At 45.1% G+C, this 17,885-nt stretch overlaps 1 protein-coding gene across 1 annotated transcript in view; it reads right to left on the minus strand.

Annotated features, from left to right (window-relative positions):
* The window catches only part of FAM193B (family with sequence similarity 193 member B), a 201,323-nt gene that overhangs the window by 88,810 nt on the left and 94,628 nt on the right, over nucleotides 1-17,885 (minus strand). The window contains exon 6 of the mRNA XM_078652769.1: nucleotides 1,271-1,463. Coding sequence (XP_078508895.1) covers nucleotides 1,271-1,463 — 193 coding nt within the window. The remainder of the gene's footprint in view (nucleotides 1-1,270; nucleotides 1,464-17,885) is intronic.

Raw genomic sequence — 17,885 nt, forward strand, 5'->3', positions numbered from 1 at the left:
TAACCTTGCTAGTGCGGCAAATTTCAAAGAAATGTTTTCTATAATTTCCCCCATACCAGTAATTCTTGTATGACCTGGCTCAGCACGATTCACTCTCGGTCAGTGCTGGATGGTGTGCTCAGTGCAAGGACAGTGCTCTTGGTTTCCCTGGTCCACTGGTGTTGAAATGTTTCAAGGCACAGCTTTTATAGAGCACTCAAAAGTATGGCCAAACACCATGGAGGTAGAAACAAAACAAACAAAAAAAATCCAAGGTGGAGTCTGTGTCCTGGGGCATTTTGTGTTTCAGGAGAGCAGTCAAAAGTCACCAAGAAACCGAAAGCACTTCTGCGAAGAAACAAAACTACAGTGTTCCAAGCTGAACATCCGATGGCAGGAGTGAACATTGCATATGATATACAGCAGCACATGCTTCATACCATTACTTCTATTATATAGTGATCTCAGTTTGTGGCACTAATAGGGCACAGGGTTCATCTCTGGTAGAGCGTGAATCATGACTGAGCTGAACTTGTCTGACAGAAAACACAATCTGAGTCACCAGCATGCACAGATGCACAGTTTAGACTCTTCCCTAATTTTAATCCCGATGCATGGGGGTAAAAAAAAAAAATATTTACAAAAATAGTATGGATGGTGCAATGGCCCACAGAGTGCAGTATAATGGAAAAGGATTACTTTGCTCTTCAACAAGCAAGTATGAAGGCAGATAAAAAGCACTTCACACAGGGAAGGCATAAACAGAGAGATTAAGCAATCTGCAGGTGAGACTGAGCACCGTTTGGGGGAATGGGAGGCTATATGTTACTTAAGGGAGATTAAGTGGCGTGGGTGAGGACCTAGAGAAATACCATATATTCTGTAAGTTAAAATGAAGGGAAGGCTTTGATTTCCACAGTGGAGTGGGAGACAAAACCATGCTTTCTGACAAGAAGGGTATGTGGTTGCAATGGAGAACTAGCGGAAGCAGCTATTGACAGGAATGGTGAAAATCTATCTTTCAGGGTGGAAAGAATTAACATAAGATAACCCACTTCACTTAAGAGATCAGGGTGGGGAAGGGATGGGACAACATGGTAACTTACTCATCTGGTTTGGAAGACAGGTTTGAGGCAACACCTTGTATACGGAAAAATGAAGGGAAAGACTGCACTGTCAAGCCCCCTGGCTTTTGTTAGGGGGTGAAATTCCAGTGGAAGGCTGGGGGTATAGAAATAAGTTTGTAACAGTACAAGAATACCTTTCACCGAGGCAAATGCAACCGACTTACTGCATTGTGTCCAAAGAACTCGCAGTAGCAGCAGTCGCAGAATTTTCCATCTTTTTGATTGGTGGAGGAGGTGCAGGAACTGCGCTCTGAGCTGCTGTCTTCATCCTCCCCAAGGCCCTCGTCAACTTCCCCTGGCTGCAGAGGGTGGCAGTTCGTACCATTGCTGAGCTTGTGAGCCTTGCATGGTGGGTCCCTGTGAAGAGAGAATAAAATGAATCACACCAGCGTCTAAAGAGATGAAACTTCAAGCAGAAGCAAGAAAAAGAAGAAAGTCACAAATTACACTGGAGCATCATGCGTCTATTGTTTTGATAAAGATATTTAAAGTAGCGACATGGTTAGCTCAGAATGTGTCAGCCCTTTCAAGTGCCAAATAGTATGGCTCCTCGTCCAACTGCCGCACAGCGATTAATAGGGTGGAAACTAAAAGGAGAGTGCTTCACCAATGTACTACATACACCAGCAAACTAGTAAGAGCTACACACAAATGGGCATGGGTAAGTGTACAGATTCCCTTAATGTCCTGGAGGAGCGAAAGAGGAAGATTGGACTCAAGGTTTTTTCAGTTGAACTCATGGAAAAGCATCTGGATAGCTTTCACAAAACATGCTCAGAAAGCAAACAATGGTGGATTTAGAGTGAAGAACACACCAGAGGATGTTTAAGTTGGATGGTGCAATATGAAAACATGGACCAAATTTGATGCATCAAGATGAGCTTGGATTTCTCTGTCTGAGAATGTGGTGTACCTTTTGACTTAAGCAAATCAACCCTGAACCTTTCTTGGAAAGACCATTCTCCAAGATTGAAATATTTCTCGGTCAGAAGCTAAGGTGGGTACAGCAAACATAGCATTAGCCATAATGGACATGCAGAAACAGGCGCAGAAGACATACAAAGAATGCAGCAAAAAGAACCTGGCCTCCAAAGAGTGCAACACAGATAGGGATCCCCCTCCTTCTATGGGTAGTGTAGAAGCAGAAGGGAGAGTGGAACCCTCCATAAGGTGCAGCAGAGCTTTGGGTGAGGCGTGCAATCGTGGGTAGGCAAGCAGAGAGAACAGTCTAAAGTGCAGTATACAGAAAGTAATCTACTACATGTGCAGCTTTAGCCACTGGTGAAATCCATATGAAGAGCTTAAGTTAGAGCTACAAAGAATTAAAACATCTAGATAGTCGTGCAGAGGGATGCATGCAATGACTGTACAACAGATGATGGTTATATTGAAACGGTCTGAAAAATGCACAGCACAAAGTGAAGCAGTGTGAGAGTTTATCATGTAATATCAAATAGTGAAGTCGCCAAGATGTAAATTGCTCAATAAAAATGCCTTTTATAATTACAAAGTGGATTTAAAACAATTTTAAGGTGAATAAACTGCCAGAAGATGATCGAAAATGCCTTTACACAGTGATAAGCAAAAAAAAACAATAACTTCTGCAAAACCTTTGGAATCCATTTACAAGCTATCTAAAACGCAGTCTCCTTAAAAGAGCCCTAGTAAATAATTCAGCAGAAATAAGAATTGTATGAAAGCCCCTTACACCCCCACCAAAAAAAAGCTGCTGCTGGAAAATAAAAAGGGAAACCCACCTTCTTTAGTTTCTAGCAAAACAAGGCGGTTCACTAATAGAAAATCCTCCTTGGCATCTGTAAGCAGACACTTCAGGAATACAAAGAAAACCTCATAAGTCTAATACTGGTCACTCATTTTTAAGAATACTGGTCACTCATTTTTAAGATCTAAACTGGAAGATATGTTATGATAGCTGAATACAACTTTGAGCTACTGCGGCTTATCTGTAGATAATGGACATAGGGTGTTTCAGTTGCCTATTTCCAGCAGCTAAAGACTGACTGCTCTCATCTGTTGCCGGAGGTTTAGCAAGAGTCAAGCCAAAAACAGAATGTATAGATCAATGCTATAGGTTATCTTATCTGATATGACAAGTTAACTGTAGCTTTTTTTTTTTTATAACAAGAAGCGTTCTGGGAAAACAGAATAACCTTGAAGTGAGTTATAAGATTTTGAATGAATTTCTCCATTACAGAAAGTGAGGGTGCAGCATTTGAATGATTTTTCTAATACCAAAAAGGCCCTTTTGGTCATGAACCCGATGCTTACAACATTGTAAATGGGGGGTGCAACGGATGAAGGATTATGGAATAAGCATGGGTAATGATGGGGCCTCTGCACCATCAGTGTGTCAAATGTAGGCAGAATGGCTGAGACTGGTGTTTTACATTCTACATTTTAATGCAAGACTGATGAAGATAAAGGTCTGAAATCCATTAACAAACAAATCCAAACGTTTCCATCTACTAATGGACTATTCTACAGAGCAGTGTGGGGAGCTTCCAAGTCGGATTTCTCCACTGCTCCAGTCACCACCTCCCTGTGAATGGATATAGAGGGCATTAACAATGACAAAACTCAGAGATCCCTTTCCAAGGAACAGTATTACGCACATGGATATTTGGGAAATAAAATAGATGTTCTGCTTGTATGCCCTGTTACACTCCCCTTGAAACAAAGCACAAGCATTTTCATTTTGCTTCAATACAGAATTGTAAATGTACTTCCAGAGCTAGAAAGTTAAAACCAGGTTTTTCAGTGTTAGAACTCGTAATTATCAAAACATTAAACCTATTAGAACTGTGGATATGTGAACTTGTATGTGAGCAATATTCTTTGCAGGTCTTGCAACGGGATATGGACTAGGAATAGACCTGTGTCAACAATGGCAAGGGAAATCAGACATGACGTGGAGAAGTGTGGCTCAATGGTTAGAGCGGCAGACCCCGATGCAGAGGTCTAGCCCGGGACCAGGGTTCAATTCCCCCGCCTCGGCGGGTCTTGGGCTCAAAATTCCACGGACCTGATAATTCTCGCCTCGGTGCCTATTCCAATCATGGAGTCCCACTCTGCAACTCTGGGCAATAGCTTGCTTAATCTCCACAACGGCCCCCACAACGCTAAGGATGCCTGGCCTCCACCTTGGGGGTGCCAGGAGTGGACACCTCACAGGGAAAGCCAGGATGGGTTCCACAGCGGTATTCGTACAAGCGCCTTGAGACCCTTGCGGGTGAGTAGTGCGCTATACAAGTATCAATTTACATTTTTACATGAAGATAAATTGCAATTATATATACCTTACTACTGAATTGGGAGCTGGTACTTCATTGTTCACCAAAACATTAAATATGAATGGGCATTCACACTTGCACTTTAGCAACTGTAGCCTTTCTATGAAGGGGTGCCACACGCTCTGGCTATGTTCCATTACAACATTACAAGGCAATTTACCACAATGGTGTTTCCGAAACACTATTACGTTTTCTATAGCTTTCAGTGTGTAAACAAAACAATCCTTATAGGTATCTATGACCTATCAGTATTTGAGGACTCTCAAGCAAGATATTAGCCTCTCTGATTATGACAAGGTTAATATTATATGAGAATGTGACTTATAGCTTGGCTATGATTATGCCAAATGTCAGCAAATACAAAGGCTGAAAGTAGGCAGAAAAAGCTAGAACTGAAGATTGAAACGGTATGTGCGACTATATATACATACACATACATACACATATATATACACACACACACACACACACCCCCACCCCCCCCCCCCTGTTTAAGAGTTATTCGCAAACTTCTCTCCCATCTTTACCCACACAGGAAAAGATAAAACGTTGTCCATGGTAGTAAAGGCAGTGGCATGGGGAAAGTTAATTTGAATTCTTAAAAAGTTGGCTAGGAGTACTGTTGGGAAGAAAGGTTGATAATCAAGCACCTGCGGCATTTGTCACTATCAGAAGCAAAGGCCTAGCACTGCGGCCCACCCCAATACATGGCCATGGGCACTGGGTGTTAACTGCCTGTAAAGGGTTGGGTGCAAGTGACGGCTGCAGGCTAATCCCTGCGGCCAACCCAGACTGAACAGCTGAAGGGCAGGCATGGCAGGGGCTGGTTGCCAATGGTTGGTTGCGCACAGGGAACTGTTGCATGAATCGCTTAATTGTTTTTTCTTTTAAACTTAAGTGCTTATAATATATAATAAATTATATTAATAATGCCAATAAACATCTAAAAGCAAACTCATTCAATACCACGTACTCAAACTAATAAATGATACCTCAATCAGTCATCTTTGTCAAAGTGGTAAGAGTAATGTGAAGGGTCATCTGTAAGATGTACAACATTTAAAAATTGCATCAGTTTAATTAAAAAAGTGAAATCACAAGCAGTGCGATTTATTTATTGTGAGGGTATTGTGTGAGCTATGAACTGTGATCGTAACCATAGACTGCAAATTCAGTTGTTTCAGTTTTAACCATAAGTGAATTTTAAATGTGTTTTCCAAAGGGAATTTCTATAGTTTTGTTTATGATTGTTGAGCTTACGAGAGGAAATACTCTACAATCAAGGCAGAGTTGCAGCTTTTCCAATCAACAGAGCAGACTTGCATATCAGCACTTCCATAACCACCAAAAATCTCCAAAAAGAAGGTATGGAAAAAAAAGGTTCTAGCATAACAATTGGAAATTTGATCAGCGGGGGTGTGGAATTCCTATAGCCAGACTCCCAGGACAACAAGTTTTCATGTTTATTTTATCCTTGGGACAAGTAGGCCCTACTCCCTGCAGCACAAACCCGTGGACTGCCAGTGTACTGTACCACAATATGGCTCAGGGAAGGGCATTGTCTGCAGTTAAGGGAATAATATGTCCATATGTTAATGGCATTTGAACTTGTATTTATGGTTTACTTATACAAAGCCTTTCCTATTAGGGTGAGCGCTGTAAGGAAATGTAAGCTTGCACTGTACTACGGACAGTGGTTACAGTATAAAAATGTGCACAGGTGTTTGCAAAGTTTAACAATATGAGGCTACATACAATGCTCCTAGAATGCCATCTAATTAGATGAAAAAACCTGCAAAAGCTTGAAAGCAGGATTAATGATCCTTTGCTTCCAAAATAAAATGTTCACAAAAAAATGCAACTAGGAAAAAAACTTTTGCTAAACTACTGTGAAACTGTAGGTAACATTTCTTTAAAGTATCATTTAGTAAAATGTGTTGATGCATGCTAGTATTTCCCCCAAAAATTCATAATGGAAAATCTGTCTGATATCGGTGGTCAACCTTTTGGTTTTGTCAAAGAGTCTTTTTTTTTATAAGGGTTTTGTAAAACTTTGTAGGAGCTGCCAGGCCCTCACCATTATAACAAACATTGTCAAAAAGCAATAATATTTTTTGGTCTCAAAAAGAAAGCATTGCCCACAGTAGTCCGTGGCACTGAACAAAACTACTTTGTGTGCGGATATGCTCCTTGTGAAAAAGGGGAAGTCAGTCGAAGGATAGATAGAAATAGAGATAGAATTTTAATAAAAACTGAAGGTGTATGTGAACACCAGACCTAATTACAGGGCCCAAGTTTCAAAGAAGGTCCCAAAATTGCACCCATGGTACATGTCGTTACATTAGCGCAGATTTACTGCTTCCATTATTTCACAAGAATTTACAGAAATAGGCCAGGAAATCGTACTCCTAGAAATATTTGTAAACTGCTTTTTAGTGCGAAAATCTAGTGAGTGTTTACAAGTTGACTTTCCCTCTTACCACTTTTTCCCCCAACCCTGGAAGAAGTACTACTAATTCCATTGTCAGGAGTAAGTGCAAGTATTTTATTTAGCACAGTTACTTAAAACCATTGCTACAAAGTATCGCATATCGTTTCAATTATAAATTAAAAAATTTAAAATAGTATAAAACAATTTGCTAAAAATCAGTTGAAATCAGTGCACACCAGTTGGTCTTAGCAATAGCAATACATTAGTAAAATAAACATTAGTTTAACAGCGTCTGACTTTTCCTTTTTGGTTATAATGTTGTTCTATCCGAAGTTAGTGGCCAGAGATCAGCATCTCGATTTTGTGGCATTCTCTTCTCAAGTGTTTTACCAGGCGGCAGATCAGCTGCGTGTCTTCAGGTGCAAAGCACGCCATCACAGCCTGCCTGTGTGCGGATGCCTCTCTGATTAAAAAGTGGCTTTAAAAGCGGTTTCCGTTCCTGTATTAGTTCTTTGCACATACAGAGAAGGTGCAGCATGTCTTCATGCGCTGATGGAATCGGATTGGTTTTTTAACCAGTGGTGATAGTGCTTTACGCATGGTAACAGGCCAAGTCGGTATTTTAGGAATTGGATTTTAGTGGATTTGGCAAACCCTAGGGCTAGGTATTTTTAAGCAGCAAGAGGAATAGGAGCTCAAGATCATCCAGCTGTGTGACCTTCTGGATAGGGCTGCCTTGTCTTCGATCCAGGATTGACTTTACGGTTTGGTTTGTTATTTTTTTTGAGAAGGCAGCGACTTATAGGTAATTCCCAAAGCTCGATGAGGCCCAAGGTGGTCAAACTTACTAATAGATATTTTGCCATTGGTGATGATTTTTTCTGTTGTAGTTCAGACCACAAATGCCAGTTTAGTGTTCCTGGTTTTGATTTTCTTACTTTGTCCCAAAAGATGACTGTCTCACCTGGTCTTGCAAGGGTCTGTTTTTGAACACCAAACTAGAGCCTAATCTGTGCTGGAGAGACTCGTTGGTAGACCAAAGAATATTCTATTCACTTTTGCGACCACACCATCCAAGAGCTTGGAGTCCCTTCCCCTCTGTGCCTCGCTCCCATAGTTTATTGTAGGCAGGAGTTTTGCCCGTATTACCTTGACCAATGGCGCAAGTGAGGGCCCGCTCAGTTAAGAGTTAAGATTTCTCATCAAGACTGCTAGGGTTGTTCCCTTCCTTTTGGTTGTTTCCCTTTAGGCTGCAAAATGCCCACCTTTGTCGATGATCACCCCCAAGTATTTATACTCTATTGTTGAGTCTATGCATGTCTTGCCCCAAAACCAGACAGGTGTTTTCTTCATTGTCAGGAGTAAATTTCAAACCTTTCTCAGAATGAGAAAAGAATATAGAAGAGTTAGCAAAACCCCCCAAAATATGCAATTTAGTGGGGTTGAAGACTCAAAAGAGCATTCCAACCCTGGAACAATTTCTTACCACTACCTTCAGCCCCAGAACATCTGCAGAAAGGGGCAGAATATGGAAACTGCTAGATTTCAAACCCTACTATACGAGCATTAGCGTAATCAGAAAGGCTAATATCAGAGCGTTTATAGGAGAAGGCTTTCAATTTCTCGATGCAGCATGTGGCACCAAAGGGACAAAAGGATTTTTTTTACAGGACATGTAGATTTATGAAAGAACCTTTTACATGAACAAGTAGATATTCCATTACATTACATTCCACACCCTGTTTTATACGCTTTTGAATCCTGTGGTTTCATATAAAGAAGTCTGAAAAATACCAGCTTAACCCCTAGAGCAACCACTACACGGCGGTGCTGTACCATTTGGAGAAACTATATCCGTTTCGCTAATTACCAACACAGGTATCATAGCTCCAAAAAGAATTCTAAGGTGGACACCAATCCACAAGTTAAACACTCCCCAAACAAAGCAACGCAGTTACATCTTTGATGGCTGTACCAGTCTGGGAACAATATTCCACTGTAAGGAGAAAACAAATGAAAAACACCCACACCCACACACACACACACACACATCTACCTCTGTTAACCCGAAAATAAATACCTGCTATTCACCAAAAAACAAGCAACTACTAATTCAAACCTAGTTCAAAACATGTACCTGGAAGGATAAGGTAATCAACTTTCACCCAATGCCAAGTAACGAATAGTTTTCTTACCTGTCGGTGTAGTTTTGCAGCTTGAAGATCTTTCTGGATTCACTATGCGGTGCATTATTCCACGGTCTTGTGGTTGGGTCCGGATTCGTAGTCTTTTCTTTTTCTTTTTTTTTGTAGCCCAGGTGGGCGTCGGCGTCACACCTCCTTGGGTGCATTTCCGGTGACGTCGGCATCTTCGGGTTCTTTTTTTCCGTGTTTCTTTCGTTTCCGAAGTAATGGCAATGTTCTATTTAGGTGATATTTTACCGCTTGTACTTTTTTTTTTTAACCACCGCTTCTCTCTCCAGCCTCATCTTTCTGGCGGAGGTGGGTGGGTTCGCTAGTGAATCCAGAAAGATCTTCAAGCTGCAAAACTACACCGACAGGTAAGAAAACTATTAGTTTTGCAGCGTGAATCTTTCTGGATTCACTATGCTGTGCATAGATTTTGTAGCGGTTTCTCATCTCTGTGGCGGCTGGGTGGAAGATGAGCGTTGGTTATTGAATATGTGCTGGAGCACCTTTTGTCCGACTTGTGCTTCCTTGTTCATCTGTATATCCACACAGTAGTGCTTCGTGAACATGTGCACCGAAGCCCATGTTGCCACCAGGCATATGTCCTGTATGGGTGTGTTAGCCAGGAAAGCTATTGTAGCACCCTTTTTCCTAGTGGAGTGGGCACGTGTCCCCTCTGCTAGCTCTTGTCCTGCACGTTTGTGGCAGAGTTGAATTGTCTGTGTGATCCATCGTGCAATTGTCTTTTTGGTTACTGCTTTTCCCATGAAACTGTTGGCGAATGACACGAAGAACTGTTTTGTTTTCCTGTGTCCCTTCGTCTTCTCAATGTAGTGCATGACTGCCCTTCTGGCGTCCAGGGTGTGCATGGCTCGCTCTGCGCTAGTTGTTGGTTTTTGGAAAAAACTCGGTATCTGTATAGACTGGTTCATGTGGAATTTGGATACCACCTTCGGCATGAAGTGTGGGTCAGTCCTCATCACAACCCTATCATTGTGTATTTGTATGTAGGGTTCTTGTAGCGTCAGCGCCTGAAGCTCGCTTACTCTGCGTAAGGACGTTATTGCAACCAGGAAAGCTGTTTTCATAGTTAGCATCTTTAGGGAGACCTTGTGAAGTGGTTCAAAGGGCTCTTTCATGAGTTCCGTTAGGACTATGTTCAAGTTCCATGCAGGTGGCGGCACCCGCTTTGGTGGTGCGATCCTTTTCGCTCCTTCTAGGAATCTCTTCACCACCTGTGATGTGAAAAAACTCCTGCACGTTTCTCCCCTTGTGTAGGCGACTATCGCTGCCAAGTGAACTCTTAACGAGGATGAGCTAAGGTTCTTCTCCAGCAAGTGTGTCAGGTACTTTAGCACTCTGGAGTCCTTCATTTTAGTGTCAAGTCCTTCTTTTCTGCACCACATTGTGAATCTTTTCCATTTCGCAACGTAGCACTTCCGAGTGCTGGGCCTCCGTGCCTCCCGAAGGACCCTCAGGGTGCTTTCTGGCAGTCTCAAATGTGCGAACTCTATGTCCTCAGGAGCCACGCTACTAGGCCCAGGCTCTCTGGCTCTGGGTGTAGCACCTCTCCGTCCTGCATGGAGAGTAGGTCTTTCCTCCTGCCGAATCTGTGGGGTGCACACTGTCATCTCCATGATCTGCGAGTACCATGTCTGTCTGGCCCACTGTGGCGCGACCAGTATCAGGGTCATGTTGCTCGCTCTGCACTTGCTCAGCACTCTGTGCATCAGTGGTATCGGGGGAAAGGCGTAAGCAAATGTCCCGGACCAATCTATCCATAGGGCATTCCCCAGTGACCCCTCCTCGGGTTGTCTGGATGCGAAGTTTTGGCATTTTGCATTCCGGCGTGTTGCAAACAGGTCCACTGATGGTGTTCCCCATCTGTCGAACAGCCACCTTGTCTCTTGAGCATTGAGCTCCCACTCGTGGGATACCGATGTCTGTCTGCTGAGCCAATCTGCTTGTATGTTGTCCTTCCCTGGAAGGTGTATGGCTAGCAGGTCTATCTTGAGAGGGATGGCCCATCTCCATATCTCCTGCGCCAGCGTTGAAAGCGGGGCTGACTGTGTGCCTCCCTGCTTGTTGATATAGAACATCGCGGTGATGTTGTCGGTTTGTAGCAACACCTTGTGCTTGTACAGTCTTGTTTGGAAAGCTTTCAGTGCACGGAAGATTGTCTTCAATTCTAGGTAATTGATGTGCTTTGTCGCATCTGCTGGCGTCCACAGTCCCCTCACCTTGAGCTCCTCCATGTGAGCGCCCCATCCCTTCAGGGATGCGTCTGTGGTGATGGTCACTGTTGGCGTTGGGGGCGTTAGAGGCTTTCCCCTTGCTATGTTCTCCATGGTCCACCATGTCATCTCCTTCTGCACTGCGTGCGTTACAACCACTAGATCCTCCCAACTGCCTGTAGCTTGTGACCATTGCTCCTGTAGCCATTCTTGAATGGGTCTCATGTGGAGACGTACATTTGGTACCAGGTGGATGCATGATGCCATCATCCCCATGATCTTGCTCGCAGTCCTCACTGTCCGAGCTTGTCCCTTCCGGTAGAGGCGAGTTTCCTTCACCAGCGCCCTCGCCCTCTTCTCCCTGGGGAACACCTTGCCCTGTAAGGTGTTGATCTGTGCTCCCAGGAAGATCTTCATTTGTTCCGGCTCCATTGATGATTTCTTCCAATGGATGGAGAACCCCATTCTTATGAGCGTGCTGGTCACTGTATGTGCGTGCTGCTTGCATTTCTGGTATGAGTTTGCTTTCACCAGCCAGTCGTCCAGGTAGGGGTATACGTGTATTCCCTGCCTTCGTAGGTGCGCTGCGACTGCTGCGAGGCACTTTGTGAAGACTCTTGGTGCTGATTTTAGCCCGAAGGTTAGTGTCGTGAACTGGTAGTGGCTTTCTCCGATGGTGAACCTGAGCATATGCTTGTGCTTTCTGTTCATTGGGATGTGCAGGTAGGCGTCCTTGAGGTCTATCGTGACCATGAAGTCCCCGATCTGCAATTGCGGGAGCACCTCTTGCAGGGAGGTCATTTTGAATTTTTGCGTTCTTATGAATTTGTTCAGGAACCTTCGGTCCAGAATGGGTCTCATTGTCTCGTCTACTTTTGGTACCAGGAAGTACGTTGAGTATATTCCCTTGTTTCTTTCCTTGAAGGGTACCCGTTCTTTGGCCTGCTTCTGCAGGAGTTCCTTTGCTTCTTCCTGAAGACGCTCTAGCTGTTTGCTTGCTAGTGGTTTTCTTTTTGGTTTTCTGCCTGTTGGCCTCCCCTCCAACTCTATGCAGTATCCGAATTGGATGATGTTGAGGATCCATTTGTCTGATGTGATTTCTCTCCATTCTTGGAGGTAAAATCTTAGTCTTCCTCCCACTGGTGTTATGTGGTCATAGATGTCTAGCTTGTCCTGACCCCTCTGTACGTGCTGCCCCCTGGGATCTTATCTGTGGGCGGGCACACGGAGTTTTTTGAAGTCACTTAGAGGCGGGCTGCTGTCCCCCTCTTCTATTCTGTCCACGTCCATTTCCTCTCCCTCGAAAGGACTGGCCTCTTTGTTGGTATTGCCAGGACTGCTTCTGCTGACCCTGCTGAGCCTGCGAGTCTGCCTGGTGCGTTTGTTGGAAAGCCTGGTGTGATGTACCTGGCTGGTTTCCACCTCTCCCGCCAGGCCTCCGTGACGGGGTGCCCCTTCTGTTGCCTCTGAACTGCAATGCTCCCATGGACCTTGCCGTTTCGTTATCCTTTTTTAGTTGACTGAGTTTCTCATCAACTGTTGTTCCGAAAAGCATATCGCCGTTGAACGGTGTGTTCAGGATCCTGTGTTGCACCTCTGGTTTGAAACCTGAAATCCTGAGCCAGGCGTGTCTTCTTTCAGTGACAGCCATCATCATGAGCCTGCTGGAGGTGTCTGCTCCATCCAGGGCCGTCTTAAGGCAAGAATTTGCCGCGTTCTTCCCTTCTTCCACCAGTTTTTCGGCCTTCTGTTTGGCATCCTGGGGCAGGTCCTTCACCAACTGCCCCAGCTCCTCCATGATCTGGTACATGTGCCTGTTTATCAGGGCGTTGGAATTAGCCATTCGCCAGTGGGTCGCGGCATTCCGTTCGATCCTTCTGCCCACCAGATCCATCCTCTTGCTCTCCTTATCCGGTGGTGGACCACCACCGGATAAGGAGAGCAAGAGGATGCTGTCCTTGCTGTGGCCGTGATAATGGAGTCTGCGGAGACCGTGCCCTGAATGTAGGGTGGGTCCTTTGAGGAATGTTTGTATTTCTTCTCTGTTCTGGGAGTTACTGCCTTGCATGTTGCGGGCTCCCTGAATGCTTCCCTCCCTTGAGCCAAGACGCTGTCGAGCATTGGTAGGTACTGGCTCCTTGTTTGTGTGGGGAGCAATGTCTCTAGAAGGAAGTCTGCTTCTCTTCGTCTAGCTTGAGTTTGAATGCCGCTGCGGCAGACTTTATCACCGAGTTGTAGGCCCCGATGTCGTCCGGCGGCGAGGGCCTCGAGGGATATGTGTCGACCGCCTCCTCCGGGCTGTCGGTGTCGACATCTAGGTAATCCACCTCCTGTAAGTCAGAGGGGGCAGACTCTGCGTCCGTCCTGCTGTCCTCTTCCTCCCCATAGTTGTAACTATCGTAGGGATTTTCGTCCTCTTCCTGGTCGTCGACCACCTCGACGTCCGGGTCTTGTTCTTCGGCGACCTCGTCTTCCTCCTCGACCACCTCCACCACTGGTGGCTTGGTCTTGTGTGGAATCGTGAAGGTTTTCATCTTTGCGTCAAATTCTTTCTTCCGCTGCAAGATGTTTTCCATTTCGGCCTCGAGGCGCCTTCTCTTTTTCTCCATCTCGGCTGCGTGTTCCGCGTCGGATGGTTCGGCCGCTCTTTTCGGCGGTTGGCTCGGCGCCGTGCTTTTCGGTGCCGAAGTTTGACGTCGAACCGGATTTTGGGTCCCTGGTCGGCGTCGGTAGTTTAGGGTCCTCCCTCGGCGTCGATCGATCCTTTTCGGGGACGATTTTCAACGACTTCTGCTGTTCAACAGCTCTCGGCGCCGGGGACTCCTTCTCAGAGGATCCGCTGGGCCTGTGAGTACTCGCGGACGCCAGGTGTTTTGGCGTTGGCGCTTTCGGGGCCTTGCCCTCGTTTTTTCAAGACTCAGAGTCTCTCGGGTTCTTGGGGGCCGGAGAGTCTCCTACCTTATCAGAAGTCTTTGTGTAATCGGTCTCTACGACCGTGTAGCTGTCGTCTTCGGCGGCAGCGTTGTCCTCTTCCTCGGAAGACATCCCCAGATCGTAGAGGGACGGAGTCGGGGCCTTCCCCTGCAGGGTGGCGTGCGCTACCCTCTGTCTCTCTCTCACACGAAGGGTCTTCGGGGCGAAGGCGGAGCAGGCGTTGCAGTCCTCGCTTTCGTGATTTACCGGTAGACAAAGATTGCATACCGGGTGCTGGTCCTTCTGCGCGTACTTGTGGTGGCAGTTCCGGCAGAACTTGAACGGCGTGTTGTCCATCATCAGGGCCTCCCTGGTCGCGTGTTCGTCGAAGATCGATGAATTCACCTTCTCCTTTGCCGACTCCTCGTCGATGAAGTCTCCGGGAGTCTTCAGATGACTTTTCTTTCTAATTTCTGTATTTTCCTTCTTCTTTCTCCAAAAATGTCTGGAGCCCAAACGGGAACGATCCAGACCCGACCGCGGAAAAAAAGAATCTGAAGATGGCGCCCGAGAGTGGGAGCTTCCGCAGAATGCATGCCGACGTCACCGGAAATGCACCCAAGGAGGTGTGACGCCGACGCCCACCTGGGCGACAAAAAAACAAAAACAAAACAAAGAAAAGACTACGAATCCGGACCCAACCACAAGACCGCGGAATAATGCACATTTAAAGCTGGCCTCGGTCTTCGGGCTGGACTGTTCCCATGAGGCACAGGGTCAAGGCTGATTTGCATATGGCCATGTCTGAATTTGGGTGGTGTGGAGTGCAAAAAAACTGATGAAGTAGTGGAAAGCGTCCCGCACCTTATGTTCGCCTGTACTGCTTATGTAAAGCCGAGGAAAAAATGGTTAGTTCCGGTTTGCTGCCAACTAGGAATCAGGAACCATTGTGAGGCCCTGAGAATATTACGCACAGATACTAACACTACTCTGGTCTGGTGGGTGGCCAAATTACTCAGGTGGTCATGGGTGATCCGCTTGAAAAAGTTGTGTGTTGGATGAAGTTCTCTCCCAAACTAGGATTTTAACTCTGTATCAAAGCTCGGATCATTTAATTCAATCTTAAACAATATGTACTGTATATTTTTTCTTTTAATGATTTGATGGTAATTGATTTTATAACTATGTACTCTCCTCTTTCTGGATGAATTGCTTTTTACTGATTGAATAAGAGGGGAATACGTTTTATCCTGTTGCGTTTTAAATTTTGTTTTTAATTCTTTTAACCGCATGCGTGCGGCCGTTTTTCCCGCTGTATGCGGCATTTTTCAAATTACCGCGATTCATGACGAGCTCAGCTCGTCATCAGCACACGGCAGGTAACGCTGATGACGAGCTGAGCTCGTCATCAGCATGGAAGGGGTTAAAAAAACAACTTGGAAAATGCTTTTATGATATTTCTATATCGAAATAAAGCTTTGATGAGGATGATTTGCATATGGCCATGTCTGAACTGGTGTGGTGTGGAGTGCAAAAAAACGATGGATTTAGGCCCAGATCATTGTACTGGGGTGAATGTATGACATTGTTCTACATTCTGTCTATCAACTGTTATTTTTGCATTTGTCACCCTTAGTAGGAAGGGTATGCTCAGACGTGAGTCCCATGCTCTCCACACCACTGGAGTCGAGCTATCCTGGCTGAAGACGGCTGATAGCCAGAAACCGGTCCTAGGATGCTTGATTCCGGTCCAGAAAAGACATGGCTTAGCAGTTCGGGCTGGACTGTTCCCATGAGGTACAGGGTCAAGGCTGATTTGCATGTGGCCATGTCTGAACTGGGGTGGTGTGGAGTGCAAAAAAAAGATGGATTTAGGCCCAGAACTCTGTACTGGGGTGAATGTATGGCATTGTTCTACATTCTGTCCATCAACTGTTATTTTTGCACTCGGTCTTCCAAGTGGATACAAATTTGCTTGCATGCCTGTATGGGATAATATTCTCTGAAATGGCTTTCCTTACATTTCTCTATTGGCATATTATCGGAGCTTTGAACATTCTGTATGAGGGCCAAGTTCACTGCGCAAAACGCTGATGTTTGTTATTGCCCGCTAGGTGAAGCTCTGGGAAGAAAAAAAATCAATGTCGTCGATCCGATTGGAATTCAGCACGGTAACAGGGGTGAAGTTTATTACATAAATGACATCACTCCTTGGGGGAGGTGCACTGTGCTGACACCGTTGAGGTAGTCCAATGCCGGCAGTGCACCCCATCTGAATCCTGTTTACCTCCTGAAATGGATGGTGCACAGCTCTGAACCAAGACAGGACCCCATATGAAACATACCTACTGGTAACTGGTGAGTTAGATCATCTTGAAGGATCCTGGCAGATTCACCCATCCTAGGCACACTAGGATAGGGAATGCTAGTTAGGAGCATAATTATAGTTATATGAAAGCATATTCTCTATGTAACAGTACAATGGTTGAACTGTTCATTTTCTTTACCATTCTTGTGATGCGGATTACTCTGTTTTGTTTACTTCTATTAATTATCACAGTGCACGTATTTTACACAAGAATCTTACGGTTTCAATAAATGTTTGAAATGCCAATTTGAGTAATTCTTCTGTCTCCCTTTGGGCATGCATGAGTTGCTAACGAAAGGGACTAATCTGTTTCCACGATTTCCATGGGGAGTCAACCGTGTCATGTTCTGAGGTTGTGCATACCCTCTGGTACCATGTATGTTTAGAGGTCGGGAGGGTGCACTGTGAACTAGCCAGGACTACGGTCAACATATCCTGATGGTGTGCGTGGAGTCAGACTCACACAGTTTTGATATTTATGTTGTCCAAATGCAGAATCTTACTGATAAAACATGAACTGTACCACATGGCGCTAGCAACATTCTAGGTTGTGCACTTACTTAACTGGTCGCCCAAAGGCCCTAAGCACCAATTTACCAGAGACATCTGTGGTGTTAAGGAATAATCCTCCCCAGCTAAGTAGGGAGCCCCCATTTCGGTCTGCAAGCTTGAACCTTTAAAAAAGGATCACCCCACAGAGGTACACACTCTTAATTCCAAATACTCCAAAGGCTAATCCAGGACAGGTTGCTCAGCCAATAAATTGCAGACATGCACTTACACAAATGTTTTTTTAACATGGGCTCACCCAGCTGGGTGGGGAAGTTACCTTTGTGGTAGGGGCCCACAAAGCATGCAGAACAGAGGTACTCTATTGATGGGTCTCATTCACAGCAGCAATTGCCAACACAGGGAATTTCCATCCATACACTAAAGTATCAGTTGCAAACCAATATAGAGCAAGCGTGGATCCCACTGACTTATCAAGAACACATGAACTGGTTCCTAAGCACCCTCCCACATGTAGTAGAAAATGTCAGACTGGGTCCCCCGAGTAATTCAGTTACTCTATAGACGTTAAGTACAATTTGTTATACGAACTATAACAGCATATCCCACAAAGTGCGGTTCAAGCTGCACAACCACAGCGGACTATGCATGGATTTAGTCCAGTGACCATTAACACAATAATTGACAGGGTTCCCATCAGGCGGGATGAGGCTCCGTTCTGGATTGCACAAAAAAACTAATCAGCTTGAAACCGTGCTCTCCCTACAGGAACCCAGGAAAAACATAGAATTATCACAACATGCCTACCATTAGGGATGAATCC

Source organism: Lissotriton helveticus, chromosome 7 (assembly GCF_964261635.1).
Source record: "Lissotriton helveticus chromosome 7, aLisHel1.1, whole genome shotgun sequence".
In the NCBI taxonomy this organism is placed as follows: domain Eukaryota; kingdom Metazoa; phylum Chordata; class Amphibia; order Caudata; family Salamandridae; genus Lissotriton; species Lissotriton helveticus.